This window comes from Aotus nancymaae, unplaced genomic scaffold, assembly GCF_030222135.1.
Source record: "Aotus nancymaae isolate 86718 unplaced genomic scaffold, 86718_ANA_hifiasm-v0.15.2.pri h1tg000011l, whole genome shotgun sequence".
Lineage (NCBI taxonomy): Eukaryota > Metazoa > Chordata > Mammalia > Primates > Aotidae > Aotus > Aotus nancymaae.
Window position 1 is genome coordinate 49,371,390 of NW_026988422.1, and position 26,026 is coordinate 49,397,415.

The 26,026-nt window shown below is 34.2% G+C and overlaps 1 protein-coding gene across 10 annotated transcripts in view; it reads left to right on the forward strand.

Moving 5' to 3' along the window:
• Window positions 1-26,026, forward strand: part of FUT8 (fucosyltransferase 8) — a 486,032-nt gene that overhangs the window by 301,555 nt on the left and 158,451 nt on the right. For all 10 annotated transcript variants that reach the window (XM_064374947.1, XM_064374953.1, XM_012438120.3 and 7 more), the window contains one exon: window positions 16,600-17,029. In XM_064374947.1, coding sequence (XP_064231017.1) covers window positions 16,827-17,029 — 203 coding nt within the window. In that variant the 5' untranslated portion in view covers window positions 16,600-16,826. The remainder of the gene's footprint in view (window positions 1-16,599; window positions 17,030-26,026) is intronic.

The following is a 26,026-nucleotide window of genomic DNA, read 5'->3' on the forward strand; positions in this document are numbered from 1 at the left end:
ATGGTTAAGAAAGCTAGAGGGCACAAATCACTCTGGTCTTTGGAATATAGATAAATGGATGTTCATATGATTCTTTGTTATGCCATTGTTAAATGAAGTATTTATAACTTTATAGTTTTTTTCTGATAATTTACATCTTATTAATGACACTTCAAGTGTCTTATCTCAAAATTTTGGATTGGTAAATTTGAAAAAAATGTTAAAAAACATTAGCTATTTCCTTAGGGAGTGGTTGAGCCTGCACAACAAATGTTGATATTGTTTTACTTTTTAATATACAGCTGTGTAATTGTCAGGGTTCTTTAGAGAAACAGAACCAATAGGGTATGAATATATAGATACCTTAGAAGAGATTTATTATAGGATTATAGTCATTCAGGAAGTCCTACCATACGCCATCTGCAAGCTGGAGAACAGGAAAGCCAATGAAAACCAGGGGAGCACAAGATCTAAGTCTCAGTTCAAGGCCAAAGGCCTTTGCAGGGGATTGCTGCTGCTGAATAAGTCTTGGAATCTGAAGGCCCAAGAATTAGGAGCACTGATATTTGAGAGCAGGAGGTGAATATACCAGCTCAAGAGGAGAGTGAGAATTCACCCAACCTCAGCCTTTTTGTTAATTCAAGTGCTCCCTCAAGGGACTGAATGTTGCTTGCTCACATTGGTGAGGTCACATTTTCTTTACTCAGTGTACTGATTCAAATGCTGATCCCTTCTGGGAACACCCTCACTGACACACCCAGAAATAATGTTTTACCAGTGATCTGAGTATTCCTTAACCCAGTCACATTGGCATAAAAAAATTAACCACTATAAGATATTTTGGTTTTCACTCACAAATCATAAAATTATTTGTGGTTTTCACTCACAAATATAAAAATAATTGTGGTGTTGCCTGTCCTTGTGTTAAAAGTATGTGTAGAAGGAGATTTTCTAGTTTTCTTTTGCAATTCTTAAAGTCAACAGATTCTTCTCAGTAATATGAAAAAGCTGCCGTTGATTCTGGTTCTGCTCCTTACTGGCTTTATGACCTTGGGGAACTTATTTAAATTCAACAAGCCTTAATTTTCTTCACTGTAAAATGGGGATAATAATACCTACTTACTTTGTAAGAGTGTGAAGCAGTTGGAAAAGGGCCTTGCATTTAGGAAACATTATATAAATGTAATCATTATTATACATAATGAGAGACCAGCATAATAGGAATTATTACAGTCATTTTAAAGACAAAGTAATTCAGGTTCAGAGATGTCCTACTTGATTCTTTACTGTCCCATTTCTATATTAGCATTGCTGGGATTTAGACCTTGTTCTGTCTAACCTTAGAGCCTGTACTTTCTAAGATCTTATACCGTCACCCAACATTATCAGAACCCTCTGTGTCCTACTGTTCACCTAACATTATGTGTATTTGTCTTTAGCTTATCAAATTGAGCCATAGTAGCCCACAATGTTTGTACCATAATTTATTTGTTTCCGTTATTTCGTGAGATAGATACTCCATGCCACTAATCTGGCCTATGTGTTAATGAATTGAATACCAGCCAGTGATACCATTATGATATTCTTCATACATGCAGTAGTAAAGATTAGCCTTTAAAGGGATTTCATGCCTCTTGTATGAAGAGTACATGTTTACTGCACTTTTGAATCCCTACTATTTTGTAGAAACAGTTTTAAATCTGCTTGAATTTGCACCTTTGCATCTGTTGTTCTTTAGAAACTGTTCTCTGGAAAGATTGTTATTGTTTATTCATTATTTGTGTTGCATATGACTGGGAATTTTTTTTTTTTGCAATACATTTATCTCTCCTTATTAACTATTAAATGTAGTATTTAAGGACCCTGCAGCATCAAGAGTTGATTTGAATGCAAGTTATTTATTCAGAATTATATTTGGACATATTTCTGAACATCTGCTTTTGACTTTTTATGCACATAAATGAGTAAACATGAAAATGACTTTGAATCTTAGTTCTAATTCTTTTAAGGCTTGGTTTTTTATTTTGCTTAGGATTTTGAGTATAGGTATTAAATGAATATATATACATTTGGATAATATGTATGGACTTATTCAACAGATACTAATAAAGAGCTTGCTCTGTTTTAGGTGCTATCCTTTTAGCTCTCACTCTACTGCTACATACCTGTTAGTATAGGAAATAGATAAATAAGCCAGTTTGTGTTGTAAGAGAGAATAATGGAGGAAGGTGAGTGTTTTTGTTTTTGTTTTTTTAAATAGGGTGTTATAGCATTCTTGTAAGGTATTGTAGTCATTCTTTGATTCTTTCTTGTTTTTAGGGTCCCAGTTTTTTTCGGGAGTCAACCTTCAGGGATAAATTCTGATTAGTCTAAGTGGTAATGGGAATCTGATTCCATTTGTCAGTGATTGATTTTACAAGGGACAGGTGACTTAATCTTGGCTGATAAGATGTGTAAATCTTCAGGGGAGACGTCTGTCCGTAGTTTCCTCTCTCTTAAAATGAGACGGATTCCCAGTTGTTCTTTTGCACATAATTGCATGTGGCTGGAATTTAAACTGATATGCTAAGACAGGATAGAAATATGGAATAGAAATAGAACAGAAAGACGAAAAGAGGTTTTTCACAGTTTAATTAAAGCCCATTGAATTAACTTTTTTTCTATTGAGAAACTAAAATTTTCTTATTTTCAAAGCCACTTTTGAGTTGCAATTTCTCTTGTATCCTAATGTGTCATAATTGATATAGTTTGTCAGGGACTTTTTTTTGGAAAAGAGGTGTTATTTAAATAGAGATCCAAATTATAAGAATGAGTCAAATGTGGAAGGAATAGCAAGAACAAAGGGTGCATGTTGGGTAAGAACTTGGCATATTCCAGAAACTGGCAAAAGGCTGATCTACTTGGTTTCTAAGTAAGGGAAAGATAATAACTAATATTCATAGATTGTTTTACTGTATACACATCACTTTTTGCATATTATTATATGATCTTCACAATTATATGAGTTTCTACTATTGTGATTTCTACTTTATAGCAGGGTAAACTGTCCGTATGTTACAGCCTGGGACTGATTTCAAATGGTTGCTCTCTCTTTTAATAATGGTGCCAATCAAATGTATATTATTTGTGGGCATATATATACACAGACATACACAATCAGAAAATGGTGATATATACACATTTCATTTGAATTTATTAGTATTACCATTTTTCAGCAGTATTAATTTATTTAGGGCTGAAGGTAGAGATGGCAAGTCCAGATTTCTAGACCCATTTGAGTAGTTAATTGTATCAGTAAATACAACCTGGTGTGCTATTGTGTGTAATTGTTAAGGTGAGTGATAGGAACCTTACGAACCTGATTATGTGTTTTTGCTTTATAACTGGGAAGATTAATTTCTAAGATATTGGCTGATTTTGTGAATTAATATTTTGTATTCATGTACTTATGTTGCTGGCATTTTAAATTCATATTTGTATACTATGACCCTTCTGATAAGAAATGTGAAATATGATAGGTGACTTTAAGTAATGAATGAAAATCAAATTTTATAATCTTGGTAGGAGTTATATGAAAATTTTCTTTCTCTCTCTTGCCCTGCCTCTCTTTTCCTCTCCTGTCTTACCCTCTTGTTTTCTCCTTTCATTCTCTCCTCTTTCTTACCCTCCCTTTTCCCTCCTCTCCCTCCTTTTCTTTTGTTTTCTTCATTTCAGTTTAGTTGGTTTTACCAAGTTCTTTTACATAAAGTAAAAATTTATTTAAACTAGTGTTAAAGGACCATTTTAATTTATAAAACTATTTTTACTCGTTCCTTTCTACTTTCTTACATTAATAAACACATAATTTATAAATTACCCTTTTCCCATATAGGGAGCAAAGCAGTAAGAAAGATTTTAATAAATTCTATAATAATATTTAATTAAAAAATGAATTGCAATCAAAGGAGAAGATGTTTAAAAGAGTCTTGGGCACATATTAATCCTGAATTGGATTGGACTATATATGTACTATATATGGCTCTTTAAATGTTTGTACATTATAACTGATAATTAACCTTTTTTTAAAAGGTCTTTTTAAAATTCTCTTTATCAAGTTGAAAAATTTTTGTTTCCTAATAGTTTGTTAATGAAGAAAATGACTTTCAAATATGTCATGCTTAATCTGTTACCTTGTAACAGTCATTCATTAAATTTGTTAAATAAATGACTTCACTTTTCTGTTAAAATTTTCAATTTATTCCATCATACCGAATTACTTCAAGAAACACTTTGTAATAATGATTTTGGTTTTTACTCTTTTCAGTTGTTAAAATAAGTAAATTGGTGGATGAGTGCCACAGAATTGATATGTCCTTTTTTAGTATCATTTAGAATAGTTTCATCACTATAATAATTACCCTTGAAGGCACTTTATGATCATCCCCTCCTTGTACTTTCAACTCTTGGCAATAACTGAACTATTTTTCAACCCATAGTTTTTCCCTTTCCATAATGTCATGTAAATGAATCACATAATGTGTAGTCTTTGGTTTTGTCTTCCTTCACTTAACAACATACATTTAAGATTCATTCATTTTGTTGAGTAAATCAATGGCTTTTATTTTTATTGCCAACTAGAATTCCTTTGTTTTCTGTGTACCATGTTTGTTAATCTTTTCACCTGTTGAAAGCCATCTTTATTTATTTTTCTTTCACAGTTTTTGTCTATTATGAATAAAGCTACTGCAAACATTTGAGATTCAATTTTTGTGGAAAAATATGCCTTCATTTTTCTTGGGTGGATTAACTTTGAAACCTCAAACTAAACTTCTTAAAGAAACTATAGGAGAAAACATATGGGACTTTGGGTTTGGCATTGAATTTATAGACATAGTACCAAAACCACAGTCTGTTAAAGAAAATAAGTCAGTATATTGTATTATATTTCAAAATTTTAAAAATTTTGCTGTGCGTAAGACACTGTTAAGAGAATAAAAAGATAAGCCACAGACTGGGAGAAAATATTTGAAAATCCTATATTTGATAAAAGACTTACATCCAGAATATATAAAGAACTCTGAAGTCTAAGCAGTAAAAAACAATCTAAAAAATGGGCAAAAGATCTCAAAAGACACTTCACCAGAGAAGACAGAAAATAAGCACATGAAAAGATGGCCAGATGTTCAGTGTCATTTGTCACTTGAAAAATACACATTGAAACCACACTTCGATACCACTGCACAGCTACTAGAATTGCCTTTAAACAAACTAACAATACCAAATGCTAGGGAGATTGTGGATCAACAGGAGTTCTTTTTCATTGCTTCTGACAACTCAGAATGGTGCAGCTGTTTTGGAATACATTTTGGCATTTTCTTGTAAACATACATTTTTTTTTATGTGACCCAGCGATCCTACTCTTAGCTATTTGACCTAAGTCAGCTGAAAGTTCACATTCACAGAAACCTACTTTTATTTTTTAATCTATTTTTACTGAATAACAAAGTGTAGTTTTGTCATTTTTTCTGCATTTTTAAAAGATGTTACTCCACTGTCTTACTAGATTGCACTTTTTTTTGATGAGAAGCCCCCTGCACTTCTTTGTTACCATGTATGTATTGTTCACCACTAATCCTGTGGCTGTTTTACCCTCTAAATTATGGTTTCATTTGTTTTTAAAAATAGATTGGAAATTCCATATATACCCATGATTAAACTTATTTTCAACATATATTACTTCAAATTTGATAATAAATTTTGTTCTCAGAAGTCCTTTTTCAAAGTCAAACTCAAAAATCGTGAAATGCTTACAGATTTCCAGCTGGCCTTAAAGCTGATATTGTAAATGGCTTTTCCCCTAACTAATGATGATGGATGACTTTCATTTGCCTTTTATCATTTGAACAGTTTTTTGTTCATAATGATAGTTACTGTAAGGTGATGCAGCTGTGGTGAAGCTGTAAAACACTGTAGTATCTGACAGTAAGCCCTATCAACAGTGGCTACCTTTATTAGTCTGTTTTGCTTTGCTCTAAAGGAATTCCTGAGACTGGATACTTGATAAAGAAAAGAGGTTTACTTGGCTCCCGGCTTTGCAGGCTGTACGAGAAGCATAGTGCCAGCATCTGCTTCTGGGTGAGAGCCTCAGGAAACTTTGTCTCATGGTGGAAGGCAAAGAGGGAGCCAGTGTATTATATGGCAAGAAAGCCGGCAAGAAAGAGAAGCGGGGGGATACCAGGCTCTTTTTAACAAGATCATCGTGTGTCCTGATGAACCCATCATAAGTTGAAAGTATCATAAGTCGCAGTATGTTTATTACACCTAATCTGAACATCATAGCCTAGCCTACCTTAAATATGCCCAAAACATTTATATTAGCCTACAGTTGGACAAAATTATTTAACACAAAGCCTATTTTATAATGTGTTGAGTATTTCTTAATTTATTGAATACTGTACTGAGAGTGAAGAACAGAATGGCTGTAGGGTTACTCAAAGAAGGTTTCTACTGAATGTATATTGCTTTTGTACCATCATAAAGTTGAAAAATTCTAAGTTGAGTCATTGTTAATTTGCGGACCATATGTATATATTTTTTTTGTTCTACAAGTTATATATTTTTGTTATAGTTTGTTTCTTTTTTCAACATTTTCATTTTTTCCTTTAAATTCTAGCACATATTTTGATGCTTGTTTCAGTGCTCTTGTCTGCTGTCATCATCATCATTTCTGTTTTCTGGGTCTGTTTAAAGGACTGATTTTCCTCCTGGTTATGGGCTACATTTTCCTTCTTGTTGGGCATCATAGTAAAAACTAGATATTTTTGGCAAAGTAATTAATAATTTATTCAACCATACTTAATATTGATGGGCATTTATGTTGTTTTTCCAGTTTAGTGCTGTTGCAGACAATGATGTAATGAATAACTATGTGAATGCATTTTGTTTACATATTAAAATGTATCTTAGCATAAATTTTTGCGAGTGGAATTTCTTGTCAAAGGGCATGTGTATGTAAATATGTGATTTATGATGCCATTTTTCCCATTGCATAGGGTATGCATATTTATGTTATTTAAATAAGTGCTGAATTATATTTGAGTTTAAAAGGCAACCCTCCATTGACATGGTTCATAGCACAACAGGCCAGACTTTTAGTCATTTGGTTCTTCAGCAGATTGTCGCATACTCATTTTCTGGCCTTACCATCAAAGTCAAGCTACTTGAATGTGACTCTTGGAAACATCCTTTCCACACAGTCATATGCCAAATGTGGCCATTAGTCATTTTCTTGTTAGACTTACTGAAGAAGTGTCAGTTTGATAGTGTTATAAATGGTACTGCATTTTTTGTTGTTATGTCTAATGGAATAATTGAGCGATATCTATAGAAAATGTAGGAGGGGGAACTGAGGTAGTATTAGTCAAAGTTTTGGTTATAAAGATAAATAAGTCAGAAATCTATTGTACAGCATGGTGCCTATAGTTAATAATACTGTATTGTTTAGTTAAAAATTTCCTAAGAGGTTAGATCTTATGTAAAGTATTCTTACTATACACATGCAAATTGATAATAATAAATAAGAAAGTGGGAGAAAACTCTGGCAGATGATGGATAGATTTATGGCATAGATTGTGGTGATGAATTCATAGGTGTCTCTTTGCAAACTCATCAAGTTGTATATATTAATTGTGTATAGCTTTTTGTATGTAAAAAATGTTTAAAAAAAGATTGAACTTTTAAAAAGAAAAAGACAGCACATCCTAGCCTGCTTATATTTTCGGGGAGTTGAGGTAATGTTAATGGTTACAACGATAGCAACACAGTTATCGTAATCTTTGTAAATTTAATAGAGACTTAGTTCTACCTCTGAAGATTTTTTTCAGTATGGTTCGATCTTAAAAAGGTGCTAAATGTTTGTGATAAAACTTTGAGAGTAGCTTAGTTTCATTTCTGTGGTAAAATCTTGACGTAATGATCATCTGTTTATAGTTTAAACATTCTATAATATGTAAGGATTTTGAAGATTACAACAATAAATTTACCATGTTTTATCCTGACAATGTACATATATTTTGATTTTCAAATTAAGGTATTATAACATTTTGTGGTATGCAGGTGGCATTGTTCAATTTTATGCTTAACAATAAAATGATAGCAAAAAAATGCAATTATTTGTGGAATGGTTTATATTCAGTTTCTATTGCATCACTCAGAATGTTAGTTGCTATAAGAAGAGGATTTTTTTCTTTTTTGTTATTTGTTTTAGTGGCATTACTTCTCTTTGCAATTAGAATCTGCTATAATATTATCTGTTGAAGGCAGAGATTTTTGTCTGTCTTGTTCACTGCTACCTCCTCAATGCCTACATCCTCAATGCCTTGTTCACTACACATCCTCAAAGAATATGTAGTGTACTTTATGTAATAGAAACTGAGTAAGTACTTTTTGAATGAGTGAGTAAATGGATCATAGTGTTGTATAAATTTAGGTAAAATACATGGTAGATTTCTTCCAGTTGCTTTCCATTATAACTGTTAATAAGCATTTTTAAAAATATTTAAATATTTAAAAAATAAATAAAACTTACATAACATGAATGACTGCACTAAATGAAGTATATTATTTAGGAGGTCAGTTACTTACTCGTGGCACAGTAGAGAATGCTCAGAAGTGAACATCCTCAAGAATGGAGACCGTAGCTCATTTGTGAATTCTTTTATTAATATTTCAAATGTGCTCCCTTCTGTACTGCAGCTGTATAACTTTTCCTGGTCTTTTCAAGAACTCTCCCTTTTCTTTTTTCTGTTGTAAATAATGCTTTCATTTTTTATTCCATTTTCTCTTTAAAACTGGCTTTTTTTTTTGGCTATACCTTTTTATTTTATTTAATAAAAATTACATGTCACTCTGGGGGAATGCCATATGATGTTGGAAATGCTCTGTATATACACTTTTCATAATGGTAACCACTAGACACAGGTGGCTGTTGAGCAATCAAAATGTGGAAGGAAATAAGATCTCTCCTCCCTTCCCCCCTAGACAGGGTCTTGCTCTGTCACCCAGGCTGGAGTAGAATGGCATGATCACAGCTCACTGCAGCCTCAACATCCTGGGCTCAAGTGATCCTCCCACCTCAGCCTCCCAAGGAGCTGGGACTATAGGCATGCACCACCAGCTTTTAATTTATTTATAAAGACAGGATCTCACTATATTACTCAGGCTGGGGAAATAAATTTTTAATTTTAATTCTAATTTAAATAGTTGCATGTCGTAGCTATTAAAGCAGACAGTGTAGCTCTGGGCCTTACTATATCTGTCTGTCTATCTATCTGTCTATCTATCTAGTTATTAGTTTACCTTCAAATAAATACCAGTTCATGTGTAGTTAGAACTTTACTTTTGTGTACTTCCATTTCATCCCTCTCATTTTTTGTGTTTTGTTGTCATATGTTTTACATCTACATATCTTACAAACCAATGATACATTATTGCCACTTTTGAGTTAAATAGCGTTTTATCTTTTAATGTGATTAAGGAGAAACATCTCTGATTTTTTAGATTTTACCCTTTCTGGTGCTATTTTTGTGTGCAGATCTGCATTTTTATCTGGTATCATACTCCTCTTTGAAAGATTTCATTTAACACTTTTTATAGTACAATTTTGCTGGCACAGAATATTTTATAACTTTTTTTTTCTGGAAGAGTTTTGATTTTGCCTTTATTTGCCTTTCTTTTGACTTCATTTTACCCAGCAAAAGATATTTTCACTTGATATAGAATGCTCAGTTGCCTTTTGTTCCCCCCTCGGTATTTTAAAGATGCTGCTCCATTGTTTTTTGACTGGCATTCTTTCTTAAATATAGTGTGTTCTCATGTTTTTTTTTTTCCTCTGTATATAGTTTTCTTTTTTTCTAGTTACCTGAAAGATTTTTCTCTTTCAGTTTGATTTTTAGCAGCTTTTTGTCTACATTTTAAATTTGCCTTACTAGCAGTTCTCTGCTTTCTTTGACCTGTGGGTTTTTTTTTTTTTGTCATTTTTTTACTTTGTAAAATTTCCAGCTAACATCTCTTTAAATGTGTTTTCTTCCCCATTCTTGCTTTCTTCACATTCTTAAACTCCAGTTACACCTGCATTAGATCATTGGATATTATACTACAACTTTAAAATTCCTATTTGTTTTTTAAATTTCATTCTGTTTCTTCTCTTTGGGTTTCATTTTGAATATCTATTTACCATTTTTCAAGCTCACTGGTTTGTTTTCAGCTTTGTCTCATCTTACATTCTGTTGAAGATCTTCTGATATTTTTATGTCTGTTTAGCATTTCTTCTTTGCTGAATCCCTCATCTCTTTTTGTATTTTGTTCATATTTACCATTAGATCCTTTAATACACCAGTTATAATTATTCTAAGTTTTCTGTCTGATAGTTCAAATATCTGATCCATTTATGAGTCTGGTTCTGGTGTTTGCTTTGTCTTTTGACTATGGTTTGGTTTTTTTTTTTTTTTTTACTTTTTTTTTAAAATATATCTCATAATTTTTTGTTGCATGCCAGACATTTTAGGTCAAGAGCAACAAAGACTGAGGTTGAACAGTATTTATGCCCAGAAATGGGTACCCTTCTTTTTTGATGATATTTTTATATATGTGGATTGGGATGGGGCAGAGATTGAGTCAGTCCAGCAGCGGTTGAGTTGGATTTTTTTTTTTTTTTTTGGTCATTGTAATAGTTAAATTCACTGAATCAGAGACTTGAAATTTCTGCAGTAGTGGACTGCTTGCTGGTTATTCATTCTTGGTTTGGAGCCTGGGGTGCTGGAGTGTTTCTTCAGTGTTACAGCTCTGTCCTTAGCTTTTAGCACATCTTTGGATGCCTGCATCACAGTATGATCATAGGACTTACTTTTATCATTAACTTTCTCTCAGACATTACAGTCTTGTTTGACCTTTGCCCAATATCTGAAAGGTTTTTCTAAATATGTTTTTTTAAGTTTTCTAGTTTATATGTAAGGCTAATCTAGTAGTAGTTACTCTTATATGGCTGGAGACGGAACTCTGTTTAATAGCTATTAATAAATATGCTCTTGACTTCTGGTATTAATAAAAAACCAATAATTGTAATTTTATCTGTTAAATCTCTTGCTATAAATTGAATTTTCTTTTATGGTATGTATAAGAGGTATTAGCAGAATATATAAGGAAATGTGGTTAAGATTCAGTTCTGTCCTGCATCTTGAATGCTTTATTCTGTGCCCAAGGCTTTCTACAACTTTCTAGAGACAGAAAATAACACATGAAGATCAGGCTTTTAACCTACTATGGAAGGTAGACATATGTATTAATTATTTATTGCTACATAACAAATTACCTTTAGACTAAGTGGTTTAAAGCAACAACATTTATTATCTGTTGGTCAGAATTTAGAGATGTTTTAGCTGGATCCTCTGGCTAAGCTCCATCTCCTGGGTCAGGGTGTTTAAAAAGAATGCGTTCGACATGTGGACCAAAGCTACAGCCAGCTCGAGGCTTGACTGGTGATGGTGCATTTCCAAGCTTGCTTTATTGGCAGGATTCAACAACTTTGTGAAGTGCTTGTGGCCTTAGGACTGAGCACCTTAAATCTTGTCTGAAGGCTGCCCTCAGCTCCTTTCCACATGGGTCTCTCTGTATGATGGCCCATAAGATGGTAGCTTGTATCATTAGAATGAGCAAACAGGGACAATGTGAACAAGACACAGGAGCTCAGTCTTTTCGTGACCTTACCTTGGAAGTGAAATTCTGTCACTTTTGCTGTATTTTATTTAAGAAACAAGTCACTAGGTCCAGCCAGCACTCAATAGGAGGAGATAATACAAGGGCATGAATAGTGGACACAGAGATCCTTGGCAGCCATTTTAGAAGCTGCCTACAACAGCATGTGGCATATTAATTATATAAATAGTTATAAATGAGTCTATAAAATAATGCAATCAGTATATACTACATAATAATTTGCTGCATGGTGTGCTGAGGTGCTTCCCCATAGATGATTATTTTATTTAAGCCTTTTCTAGTATTCTCTGGGAGAGGTGGTAGTTATCATCTCCAGTTTACAGATTGATGTTCAGTGAGGTTACTTAGCTATGATATAGCAGAACTGTGACTCCAGTCTAGACACTGCTGATTCTAGCACCCATACCTTTAATTTCTATGTCTTGTCAGCATTAAAATAAAATTACTTTTTTTGGAGCATTTCTTATGTGCCAAGAATTATGATAAGTGGTTTATATATATTAACCTTATTTAAGCCTCATAGCAACTCTATGAAGTCTTCCTTATCTTACTGATACTACACTCTAGCTTCGAGATTCAGAAAAAGTACTTTGAAAAATCAAATATTTTTGTTCCAGAGAAATTAAACAAATATTCCCCAAAGAATCTCTGTAAATACCAAAAGAATTGAATCATTTAAATACTTCAGTACCTTAAAAACCTGATATCAATCTAGCCTAGGCAACACGAGATTTTGTCTCTTTCTCTGTTTTTTTTTTTTGTTTGTTTGTTTTTATACAGAGTCTCGCTCTGTTGCCCAGGCTGGAGTGCCATGGCGTGATCTTGGCTCACTGCAACCTCTGCCTCCTGGGTTCAAGCAGATCTCTGCTTCAGCCTCTCAAGTAGCTGGGATTACAACCAACGGCCACCATGCCTGGCTATTTTTGTATTTTTAATAGAGACAGGGTTTCACCATGTTGGCCAGGCTGGTCCTGAACTCCCAATCTTGTGATTTACCCGCCCACTGCATCCGGCCAATTTTGTCTCAAAAAAAAGTGATATCACTAATTAAATAAATTTGCAGAAAGAATCCTGGCACATTTCAGTCCACTTAGTATTTTACAGAAAAAGTGTACTATGTGAGTCTTAAGCAGTAATAAATTTGTAAATTCTTGAAAAGAAAACCCACTCTGGAAGAAATCTCAACAAACTCTGCTATATAAATTTTAGTTAGAAATTAGCTCATGATATATGTAATTAATTTTGAAATATTTTTACTAATTTGAACTATTTTTACTAATTCTTCCATAAATAAGTTGAGTGGCTTACACATCAAAGGCTGTATATACTTTCTTCAGTCATATCGTTGTCTTTGCAAATTGAATCTTCTAAATTAAGAAAATAAGATAAATTATTTTTTCACCATTAGAAGGTAAACCATAAAACTCTTCTTGGCTGGGTGCAGTGGATCACACCTGTAATCCTTGCACTTTGGGAGGCCAGGGCAGGCGGATCACTTGAGGTCAGCCTGGCCAACATAGTGAAACCCTATCTATACTAAAAATACAAAAAATGAGCCAGGTGTGGTGGCAGGCGCCTGTAATCCCAGCTACTCAGGAGGCTGAGGCAGGAGAATCTCTTGAGCCCTGGAGGCAGAGGTTGCAGTGAGCCGAGATTGTGCCACTGCACTCCAGCTTGGGTAACAGCAAGACTGTCTTAAAAAAAGAGAGAGAGAGAGAGAGAGAGAGACTCTCTTGGTCTTTTAGGCCAGTTAAATTTAATCAACCAAGGAATGTCTTTATAAGATACATGTTGACAATAATATGAAAGTTTATTAATGACTTTATTTTTGAACCATTTCCTTATAATAGCATTCTCTCACTTTCTGCTTTACCATTCGCTATCTTAAGTAGGTCATAAATGCAGTTTAAGCTGTATTCATTAATGTCTATTAAGTGCCGAATACCATTCTGAGTACCTGGGATACATCAGTGAACACAATGAACAAAATTATGGAGTTTATATTTTAGCAAGCATGGTTCAGACAATAAAACAATAACCATAAGTAAGTAAGCAAGCATTCATTGTAGTTAGTAGATAGGGAAAAAATTCTATACTTGTTCTTTTAAACCATGCAGAAGAAACTTGCACAGAAAACTACTTGTTTTTTAGTTTAACTTGGTTTTTTTGACCCCAAAACTGGGGATTTAAAAAATACTAGTAAAGACCAAAAAAAATGTGAAACATTCTCTCCAAAAACATAGTTCAAATTACGCTATTATTTAAGAAAATGACAACGTTTTGCTTCTATAAAAATGTATTGCTTTTTACAATTCAAGTATTAGCAATATTAATGTATAATTTAGTAATGTAATGTTTTAGATATTTTTGGTGATGGTTTAGAAAAAATCGATAGTAATTTTTGTTATACAAATGTTATTCAAAATTTATGTTTGTGTAAAGTTTCTTTACTATTCAAGTTATGCTGGCTTTAAATATTGTATTTTTATTGTAATTCCAAGGAAAATGTTTCAGCATGTCTTTTTATTATTTAAATTATTCTTTTCTTTTTTTTTTTTTTTTTTTTTTGAGACGGAGTTTCGCTCTTGATACCCAGGCTGGAGCGCAATGGCGCGATCTCGGCTCACCGCAATCTCCGCCTCCTGGGTTCAGGCAATTCTCCTGCCTCAGCCTCCTGAGTAGCTGGGATTACAGGCACGCGCCACCGTGCCCAGCTAATTTTTTGTATTAGTAGAGACGGGGTTTCACCATGTTGACCAGGACGGTCTCGATCTCTTGACCTCGTGATCCACCCGCCTCGGCCTCCCAAAGTGCTGGGATTACAGACTTGAGCCACCGCGCCCGGCCTAAATTATTCTTTTTAAGAAAGCTACCTTTGCTTTATTTGTTTATCACAGTTTTCTGTTTTCTGCATTACTTTTGCTGTGAAGGGAAAGAAAAAAAAATTAATACTTGATATACAGTTGACCCTCTGTAGCTGCAGTTTTAGTGTTCATGGATTCATCCAACTACAGATCAAAATATTTGCCAAAGAAACCAAAAAATCATCTATCTACATAGCATTTCCATTGTATTAGGTTTTATAAGTAATCTAGAGATGATTTAAAGTATTTCAGAGGGTATGTGTAGGTTATATGTAAATACTACACCATTTTATGTAAGTAATTCAAAGATCTGTGGATTTTGGTGTCCATGGAGGGTCCTAAGGGACAACTATATATCTTTATAGCTTGGAATTATTAAGGGTATATTATAGTTTCAGCATATAATAACATTTTACAGTGTTGCATATGTTGTCACAGAATTATTGATTCAAATGACTTACTGAATTGAATATGCCATCAGAATGCATTTATTTTTTAATTTGGTTTTTAAGTCACAGAGCCCTAAATATCTGTATTGTTTTTACATTAGATGAAAAGTAGGGGATACCTGAGTTTAGAGGAGTGAGAATTTGAGAGTTTTGAGAAAGGGATAGGATGAACAATGGAGTCAATAAAAAGGGTGTTCTTCGTAGATTTATGAATAGTTATTAAAACAACAGACAACGTTTTACTTGGATTATTTCTTTTTAATTTGGTTTGGTTTTCAAACACTTCTCGGCAAGTCCAATTCTTTTCATTCTATGTTTTAGCCAGTGTAAATCAGTAACATTAAGGTAAATGGTGTAGGAGTAAATGGTAAATGGGAAGGAAATAGATGACAACCATTTGAAGAGCTTTTCTTCTCTTTGAATACTTGGTGTTTTAAAAACAATTGATATTTAAGGTGCAAAAGTAGGAAAATAGTATCCCTGTGCTCTGATTTTTGAAGGCTCTTTATCTTTTCTGCTAATCTTTTTATTGCTGTTTGATTGGTGGTCAGGTGCCCCCACATTCAGCCTTATATACAGAAATGATTTCTTGTTTTTTCTCTCTTCTCTTTAATAAGGAACTCTGTCTGGACATATGATTTCTCTTCTGTAGCTTTGAAATTATAAAATTAAAAAACAAATTGTAGAGATAGGATTTCATGTTGCCAGGTTGGTCTCAAATTCTGGGCCCAGGCAATCCTCCTGCCTTGTCTCCTTCCAAAGTGCTGGGATTTACAGATGTGAGCCACTGTGGCTGGCCTATCAAAAGGTTTTAAATTGTATCTTTGCCTACAAATTCTCTCTTTGGGGAGAAAATAATTTTGTTTCTAAGGGAATTCTAAGCCTAATTGTTGTAAAATGACAAATGAAGCCTGTAACCAAGCCTGGAAAAGCCTGATCCATTTGAACCTTTGCTTCTGCTATTTGGAATGACTGCCAGCTGGTTAATGGCTGTGATAACCTTTACTTGGCTAATATGCATGTCAGTTTTAGAATTTATCCTAAAAGTGACAATTCGCCTGTCACCTGCAGAGTTAAGTGGTATAATGGTAGCTCAGCAATAAGGGAAGAGAATGGAGTTGAGAACTGGTAGGAATGAACTCACTTATACAGGGAACATGTTTTTTTCTTGAGCGAATGAACATACTAGCCCACTATATGGTTGAGTACATTTTGTTTTTGATTGATTGTTCAAAGATGCAATTTTTAAGTCTTCATATATAAGCTATTCTATAGTTATGTAAGAGGAAAAGAAAGTGATGATGGCACTTCAAGGACTTTCAGGCTTAGAACTAATTAGTCTGTTATCTGGTAGAGCACTAATGTACATGGTTGATTTTAGTATACAGATTAACAGCTTTAAAGCTTTTACCTTTTACTAATTATTAGGCAGTTAGGTTATCTTCTAACTTGTTGGCCAGTCAACATCAATGTGTTTCCTTTAACTCCATGAATCTCAGCATATGCCATTTTATGTATCTTAAATAATTTAAATACATTTCTTACTCTTTCCACAGCATGTAGAGTCCGTGAAGTACAGGACAATAAAGCTTCCTACACATATCACCAGAAGCATCTCTGTGAAAGATTCACCACAGGACTACCAGCGAGAATAATTTTTCTGAAGCATCATGTGTTGAAACAACAGAAGTCTATTCACCTGTGCACTGACTAGAAACAGAGTTACAATGTTTTCAATTCTTTGAGCTCCAGGACTCCAGGGAAGTGAGTTGAAAATCTGAAAATGCGGCCATGGACTGGTTCCTGGCGTTGGATTATGCTTATTCTTTTTGCCTGGGGGACCTTGCTGTTTTATATAGGTGGTCACTTGGTACGAGATAATGACCACCCTGATCACTCTAGCCGAGAACTGTCCAAGATTCTGGCAAAGCTTGAACGCTTAAAACAGCAGAATGAAGACTTGAGGCGAATGGCCGAGTCTCTCCGGTAGGTTCTAAAATACTGAAGGAAGAATAATGAAATATTGTACTTTGTTTTTAGGTACAGTGCTTCATTCAGCTAGGAAAAATGTTTAATTATTTTTATAACCTGTTGTCTTTGCCAAAAGTTAAATATCTTAGCATGACAATTTTCTATCTCCATACATTTAATACAGAGTAAGCTTGTCCAACCCGTAGCCTACAGGCCACAGGTGGCCAGGAGAGCTTTGAATGAGGCCCAACACCAAATTTGTAAACTGTCTTAAAACATTCTGAGATGTTTTTATTTTTTCTTAAGCTCATCAGCTATCATTAAGTGTACTTTATATGTGGCCCAAGACAATTTTTATTCCAATGTAGCCCAGGGACACCCCAATATAATTTCTCCATAGTTGCATGATTATTTTGCATGTAAATTTTAATGTAGAAAAATGATGCCATTTCATTTATGTACTTAGATTTCACTTCCAGTATGTATTTTTAAAACTTGATATGTTAAATGTAAACTATGATTTAAACTAGTATATATTAAAAATTTTATATGAACAGTAACAGACATAACTGGGAGGCTGAGTTGGTCTAACTATAACTTATTAAAATGCAGAAACTAAAGTTTATTGTTAAACAACTGGTTCTGGAATGTGGAGAATGATTATCATTGCTGTTTCTAGTCTGTAAAAAATGTGACTTATCTGTTAGAAGGCATCAACTATTTGGAAAATCAAAGTCCCGTATATATTTTCAGGGAGCAAGTAAACATAATATTAATAGGTGATCTCTGTATTTCTTTCCAAAGTTATTGAGGTAAAACATTACCTCAATATCTTTTAATTCCTCTCCTTCATATGTGAAGATGATCATGTAGTACTTGCTCTCTCAAACTAGAAAAGCTAGAAATGGTGATTTGAGTCATTACTCCAGAGGTGGTAATTGACCCTAAGGGAAGTGGTATAATGAAAAAGAGCCGAAAGTTCATTTCTCTTTGAGAAACACGTAAGTTAAGGAGTAGAAATTGGAAACATCCAGTTGTGCAGTAGCTGGGGAAGAATAGCGGGAGAGAGCTGTTACGGAAACCGAGGAGCATTCTGTGAAGGAGAATGCAGTTGGCAATGTTAAATTACCCTTGATGCTGTAGAGAAGATACCCATGGTCCTCTCATTTTCTGTTCTCACTGCCCTTCATTGTTTGTTTAGACTGAGATTTTTCTCTTTCTCTAGTTTCGTAACTTTTTTCTTCACCATAATATTATTTGGATCCTTTTATGCCCTATGGAAGACAATGCTAGATACTAAGATAAAAATGAATGAAGCATTATTCTTGTCATTTATGCTAGTAGTACCATTCAAGAAGATAGCAAGCGGTCAGGGATTAGAAAGTGGACAGAACTCCTTGAATTTTCTATTACGTTCTTTCCTATTTGGGGTACTCAGGGCACATCATGGAGGAAGGTGATCTTTCAAAAGAGTCTTATTCATTCTAAAGATTGATAATTTAGGCATTAGTAATAATAGCTGTCATTTATCACATGCCAGGTACTGTGCCAAGGACTTTGCATGGATCATCTTATTGAATTACACACTGTCTTTAAGAGATGTTAGTACCATGCTTGTAACCATTTTACAAATTAAGAATTATAGAGATGTTAAGTAATTTAATTTGCCAAAGGTCACACTTTTCACTGGCCTACTCTGAATCCCAGGAGTTTGACTCCAAAATCTGATCTCTGAATAACTGTATTGCCTCCCTGAGCAGAAAACAGAAATCAGTGACCTAAAAGTCTTAGGTAGGAGATCACCAAGAATAGCTACTATTCTAGTTGATTTGGGAGTTTGTTTTGGTTGTAATAAAATCTCCTTCTATATCATGGAAATTTTGCTCCTAAAAGATTTCTCCCCTTAACAATTCAGACTTATAAATAATTGCTCACTTTTCTTATGGTTCCATCTTCAATACTGATATTTCAATTTGTTTATTTCTGACTGCCAAATGTCTTGTTTTTGTTGCATGAAGGGAAAGCTTGACTTAAATATGGGTTTTTCTTTCTGCAAAATAATCTTTAAGTCTGTGAAGTCACTTTCTTTATATTCTTACATATTGAAATTAATTTCTCTACTACATTTAAATGTAGAGACTACTTCTAAGAGCTGAATCACCTAAGTCATAATACCATGTAAGTACAGTCTGAAAACACAGACTAAGCAAATGAGCTCATGTTTATATAAAGGAATAGAATTTCAGGAAAATAGTTTGTAGTTACTTTCCATTATTAGAGATGAAAACCTCCTTGGGCTCTTCTGTTGACTTTACTGCTGGGACTGTTTGTGTTTCATTCAAAGGGATGTCGTTTTAGAGTCTCTGGCATGAAAGGAAGAGCAATGAGAGTGAAGAGCAATGGAGGTGCTACTAGCATTGGGATTTCTTTTCCCTTATAGTAATTAAGTTAATATCTTATATTCAGTTTGATATGTGTTTTTCTTAAAAGGAAATGTGTTCACAAGTCAGACTATAAAGGATTAATTTAGATGTTTATAACTAGGTCGTTTCTTTGAGATAAAGCATATGGATTGGAGTTGGAAAGCAACACAGAAGCTTGAAACTACAATTTTTTTTAGATTCAAGACAATAATTTGAAAAGCAATTAACAAATCTTTCAGCTAGAATTTTCTGATTTTGTTTATAGTGTTAGAAATTTAGGAAAAGAATTTAAATATCATATCTCGGAGGGATGCAAATGCACAAGCACAATATATAGGAGGTTGCAGTATCTTTGTGTAGATCTGATTTATTGGTGAGTAATGTCCATACAGTAAAATTCATTCCTTTTGTCATAGAGGGCTGTGAGTTTTGGCAAATACTTAGTCACATAACCATCACAAAAATTATAGATGAATTCTACCTCCCCCTAGAATTCTGTTGTTCCCTCTTACAGTCACATTCTGTCCCCACCTCCTGTCTCTGGCACCTACTGATCTGCTTTCTGTCTCACTTGTTTCCTATTTGAGAATGTCATATAAATTGAATTACATAGTATTGTAGCTGGGTTTTTTCTTGGGTGCTGGTGAAGCACAGCACCCCCGAGAGAATGCTGTGGGTTCTTGGCATCCAGTCCCTTAAAGAATAAGCGATGAGACCACTGCAGGTGCACTATATGCTCGTAAAAGTAAATATTGGACCCAAGAAGCGTTGCAGAAAGGTGATTTTATTTAGGTAGAGAAAAGAGAAGAAGAGAAAGACTTACATGAAGAGTATAGAAGGGGATTCCAGAGGGGAAATCCCAGAGGGAGCTCCCACCATGTGGAGGGGATTCCAGAGAGCTGGAAATCCGGCATGGGTGAAGGAGCAGGGGGATTTATCCTCGGAGAAATTCCCACCTTCCCAAGTGCCTCTGGCCAATGAAAGGAGTTCCTTAGAATGTCCGCTGGAGTGACTGACTTTTAGTTTCTTCCCGTGCCTGCAAAATTCAAACATAAACTGTTAAAACTCCCGGATGGAGAGAGATGGGAGAGGGGCATGGTGCTGGGAAATTCTTGCCCTTAAAACCACGACCCCTCATGGACCCGGAAAGGGAACACATTCCCTCAGTATGTAACAGCCTTTTGAATCTGGCTTTTTTCACTTACCATAATGTTCTTGAGATTCATCAATATTATTGCCTATATTAGTAGTTCATTCTTTTTTATTGCTGAGTAATATTTTTATTCTTTTTAAATGTTGAGTTGTATTCCATTATAGTGATGTCCCATTTAGTGTTGCTGTCACAGAAGACTCGACACTGGATAGTTTATAGAGAAAGAAAGTATTTGGCTCATGATTCTAGTGGCTGAAAGGTCCAAGATTGAACAGCTGCATCTGATGAGGGCCTCAGGCTGCTTCAGTTCATGGTGGGAAGTGGAAGGAGAGGAAGCATGTATAAAGAGATCACATGAAAAGAGAGGAAGCCAGACTCTTTTAAACAACTTGCTCTTTTGGTAACTATTCCATTCCCATGACAAGGAGAACTCAGTCATCTCTGAAGGAGGAGCATTAATTTTTTTCATGAGGGATCTAGCTTCATAACCCAAATACCTCCCACTAGGTCCCACCTCCCAACACTGCCATGTTGGGGATCAAATTTTAACATTCAACATGAATTTTGGTTGGGACGAACGACATCCAAATCATTACAAGATATATCACTGTCTCCCCCCGCCGTAAATCCATTCACCAATTGAAGAATGTGATGTTATTTCCATTTTTGGGCAGTTATGAACAAAGTCACTATTAACCTTTGTTCCATAAACTTTTCTATGACCATAGTTTTTATTTCTCTTGGGCAAATAACCTAGGAGTGGGATTGCTGTGTCATATGTTAACTACATATTTAACTTTATAAGAAGCAACTCAGTTGTTTTTCTAGAGTAACTGTACCGTTTTGAAATTCCTACCAGAAATTCTTGAGAGTTCTACTTGCTCTTCTCCTACCTACCATTTGCTATTGTCAATTATTTTTATTTTAGTCATTGTAATAGATATGTAATATTATCTCATTGAGGTTTCAATTTGCATTTCTGTAATGAATGATGTCGACCTTTTTTATGTGTTTATTTGCCATTCATATGTCATCTTTAGTGAAGTGTTTATTCACCATATGATATGATATAATAATAAACAAAAGCATAGTGCTTTAAATCAACAAATTATTTATTTGCTCTTGATTTTTCCAATTTGGGTTAACTTCAACTAGGCTTTTTTTTTTTTTCTAATTATAAATATGGTCACTCGTGGCTGAAGTCATCTGGTGGCTCGATTGTGGCTGGGCAGTCCAAGATGACCTCACTTGCATATTTGGCAATTGGTCGACAGTTAACTGGCTCACTTGAACGTTTCTTTTCTGGAAGTGTAGCCCAGATTTCTTACATAGTGGTGTTCCAAGAGGGAAAGAGCAGGAATTGGATGGCCTCTTGAGGCTCAGCATCAGAAGTAACGTAGCGTCAATTCTGCCACATTCTGTTCATCATTGCAAGTCAAGAGCCCTACGTATATTCAAAAATGGAATAAATAGATACCACATCTTGGTCAGTGGAACTACAGAGAATTTGTAGCCACGTTTAACGTACCATTCTCACCACAGAAATAAAGTTGAATAGATTGGATTAGGTCAAATCATGGTGATCTTAGGTAGCCAGAGTTATGTATAGACCTGATTAATAGGTAATGGAGAACCATAGCTGGTTTTCAGCAGAAGAATGGCATAGTGAAAATTGTTGAAGATTTAGATTTTCAGGTAGATGTGGGCGATAATACCAGACTGGAGTTATTTCTTGGGAAACTCTTAAAGTATTAATCTAGATATGAGTTAATGCAGACTTATACTGAAATTAATGATTGAATCTGTTGGATTTGATTCATAGGTTTTCAACATGCTTGTATTTCGATTTTCCCAGACATCTCTTTCTTTCTTATTAGTTGCTAGCATGTTAGACACATTTAGCGGGCTTTTTAAAAATTTAGAAATTGTCCGGGCGCAGTGGCTCATGCCTGTAATCCCTGTATTTTGGGAGGCTGAGGTGGGCAGATCGAGAGGTCAAGAGATTCAGACCATCCTGGCCAACATGGTGAAACCCCCTAAAATACAAAAAATTAGCTGGACATGGTGGCAGGCACCTGTAGTCCCAGCTACTCGGGAGGCTGAGGCAGGAGAGTCGCTTGAGCCCGGGAGGTGGAGGTTGCAGTCAGCCGAGATCGCGCCAGTGCACTCCAGCCTGGCAACAGAGTGAGATTGTTTAAAAAAAAAAATTTAGAAATTGTTATTACTTTCTCAGTCCTTTTATGCTTCATGTTAGTTTTGTTTCAGCCTTTAGTAATGTGAAATTGCTATCTGCTCACAGAAGTTTTGCTCCTTGGGATTTGAACTAGCCACATTGCTTCCCAGTTAGAGTTGAAATTTACCAGACAACACCTAGAAAATTGTTGGTTTGTGCAGAAACCCCCTTGAGCAGCGAACCTCAAACTGGTTGGATGTCAGTCTCATGGAGTTGTATCTAAAAGGTGCTTAATTAACAACTTTCCTTTTAACCTTGTTATTCTAGGGACATTTATTTTTGAGAACACAACTTAAAAAAATTTAAATGTGGCTTTTGGCTGATTAATAGTTTTTTGTTTGTTTGTTTGATCTAGGAAAGGAGAAGAGATTTCTTCTGGAACTTAGATGCTAGCTGTAAAATTTTAAAACCACAAAAATGTATAATTAATTTCTGATTACCTGCTTTTCTGAGCTGTGTATTATGTGCCTATATGAATTACAGACAAAGCATAAATCTTCTGGTGGAGAAGCATAAATTTGTCCCAAACAACAGAAGTATACTAAGAAAGGAAACTGAAGTGGTTCTTCACAGGTCATGTTTTATTGTTGTTTGAGAAGATTGTATTAAAAAGTGGGCTGCCTTTGTTCTGGTTGGTTGGTTGGAAGATTTGCTCTAGGCTGTCTTCTCTATAACTGCTAATCTCTCATACAAGAAGTATACATACATTCTTAAAGCAAGTGAGATGGATTGTAATATGTACAGCACCTGCCATCTAATTTCAACCTTTCATTATATATGGCTTCTGCCTTTTCAACCTTGTATCCATTATTCCTCATATTATCAATAATATCTTATTTTTAAGATAAAAAGAAAGATACTCCTTCCCTGGGAACATTTCAGTGAAAACAAGATTCCTATCCTGACTGGCCTAATGAAGCAGATATTCTCTCTTTGGAATATTTTGTAACTTTCTAATATTTTACTGGATTAAATTTGCTACCATTTTGTTTTGGATTTTTTTCTATATTAATGAGGTATTTACTTACAGTTTTTCCCTCTTGTGATGTCTTTCAGGTTGGTATCAAGGTCATGCAGGCCGATTCTCTTCCTTGGAAAAGTTTGTGTAAAATTGATATTCATTCTCTTTTAAATATTAGAATTCTACCAGTAAAATTATCTGGGCCTGGAGTCTTTTTGTGGGGAAGGGTGGTGGTGAGGAAGGAGAACATATGGGAAGATTTTAGATTCAGAATTTCATCTCTTTAATAGAAATTGGACTATTCAGCTTTTCTTTTTTTTTTCTTATGTCAGTTTTGGTGAGATGTGTTTTTCAAAGCATGTGTTCATTTTATCAACATGTTCAAATGTTCTAGCATAAAATTGTTCTTATTGCCATTTTATTTTCTTCTCTGTATTTGTATATATTAATGTCCCCTTTTTCATTCTTAATATTTGTTGTGTTTTCTCCTTTTATCTTGCTAACAGTTTATCCATTTAATTTGCTTTTTCACAGGACCAGCCTCTGTGCTTTCTTTTTTCTTTATTGTATATCTGTTTTCTTTTTTTTTTTAATGTCCTGGAAAGCTTTAAAATTCTCTCTAAGCACAGCTTTCAGTTGTATTCTATAAGTTTCGATGATGTTCTGTTTTTGTCATTAATTTAAAATATTTTAAAATTTGTATTGTGATTTCTTTTTTCTCTAACCCATAGGTTATTTAGTAGTTGTTACTTAATTTCCAAATTGGGCTGGTCTATTTATCTTTCGGATTTTGATTCTAGTTTGTTCTTCAACCACATAGAACTATATTCTGTATTTCAGTTCTTTGAAACTTATTTAACGGTTCAGCAAATGACTTATGTTGTTGAATGCTTAAGAAATGTGTATTCTCCTGTTGCTAATGTATATATATGTCATTTAAGTTAGGTAGGTTAATTAAGTTATTCAGATTTATTAATTTTTATAAACACTCATTCTTTTATAATTGGTCACATATTTATCCTTTCTAGTGTTCTTTATTCCTTCCTGTTGTTCAGTTCTTCCATGTTAAATCATTTTCTTCAGCCTTAATAATATCTTACACTATTTGTAGTGCAGGTTTGATAGCAATATATTCTCTCAGATTTTCTTCTTTTAAAAGCTTTAACTTTCATTTTTAGATATTTCTATCACGTATAGAATTTAGTTTAGCAATAATTTTTAAAAGCATTTTAAATAGGTCATTTCATTGATTCCTGCCTGTCATAGTTGCCGAGAAGTCTGCAATTTTAAGAAGTGTATCTTTCTCTTTGGCTGTATTTACTTTTTTTTTTTTTTTGCCTTTGGTGTTAAGCAGTTGACTGTGAGTTCCTAGATGTGGCTTTATTTGTTTTTATTCAGCTATGTGTTTAGTGTTCTATGTGTTTAGTTCACTGAGCTTCTTAAATCTGGGAGTTGATGTATTTTATCAGTTTTGGAAAACCTTCACTATTATTTCTTCAAATACTGCTTCTGAGCCATTTTTTCTCTTTTTTCCTTATGAATTCCAATTATATGTATTGTTAAACTTATTTTTGTAGTGTCTCACATGCCTTTATGTCTTTCATAATCAAATTTCTCTTTGCACTTTATTTTGTATATTTTCTATTGAACTGGCTTCCAACTTATTTAACCTATCTTCTGTTTTGTTCATTGTACCATTAAACACACACAGTAATTTTTTATGTATTTTGATTCTAGAATATTCACTTGATTCTTTTTGATAATTTCAAATTTCTTTGGAAATTCTCCGTTTTTCATCTGTCTTGTCCGTGTTTCTTTTAATTTCTTTAAATAGTTATTCTAATATAACTTATGTTTTCTGCTAATTTTGATTTCACTTTTGGTTGCTTTCTTTTCTTTTTTCTTTTGATTATTAGTCAAATTTTTCTGCTTCTTAGCATGTCTAGTAATTTTAAATTTTATATAGTGTGTATAAAGGCACTGTGGAGGCTATGGAGGCTTTTCTCTGTTGGAAATTGGGCTTAATATTTCAATCCATTACAATCAGTGAGCGAACATGACTATGTTGTGGTTTTAGTAAAACCTAGCCCACTTTGTTTCTTCCTTATTCCTCAGGTATAATTCTTCTAGGCTTTTTATTGACAATTTGGTAGATTTCTCTTCAGACTTAACTATAGGACATTTCATCTGCCCTTCAGAGGTTTTGAGCTTTGCTCTTTGGTCTCTTGCTACATGAAGCATC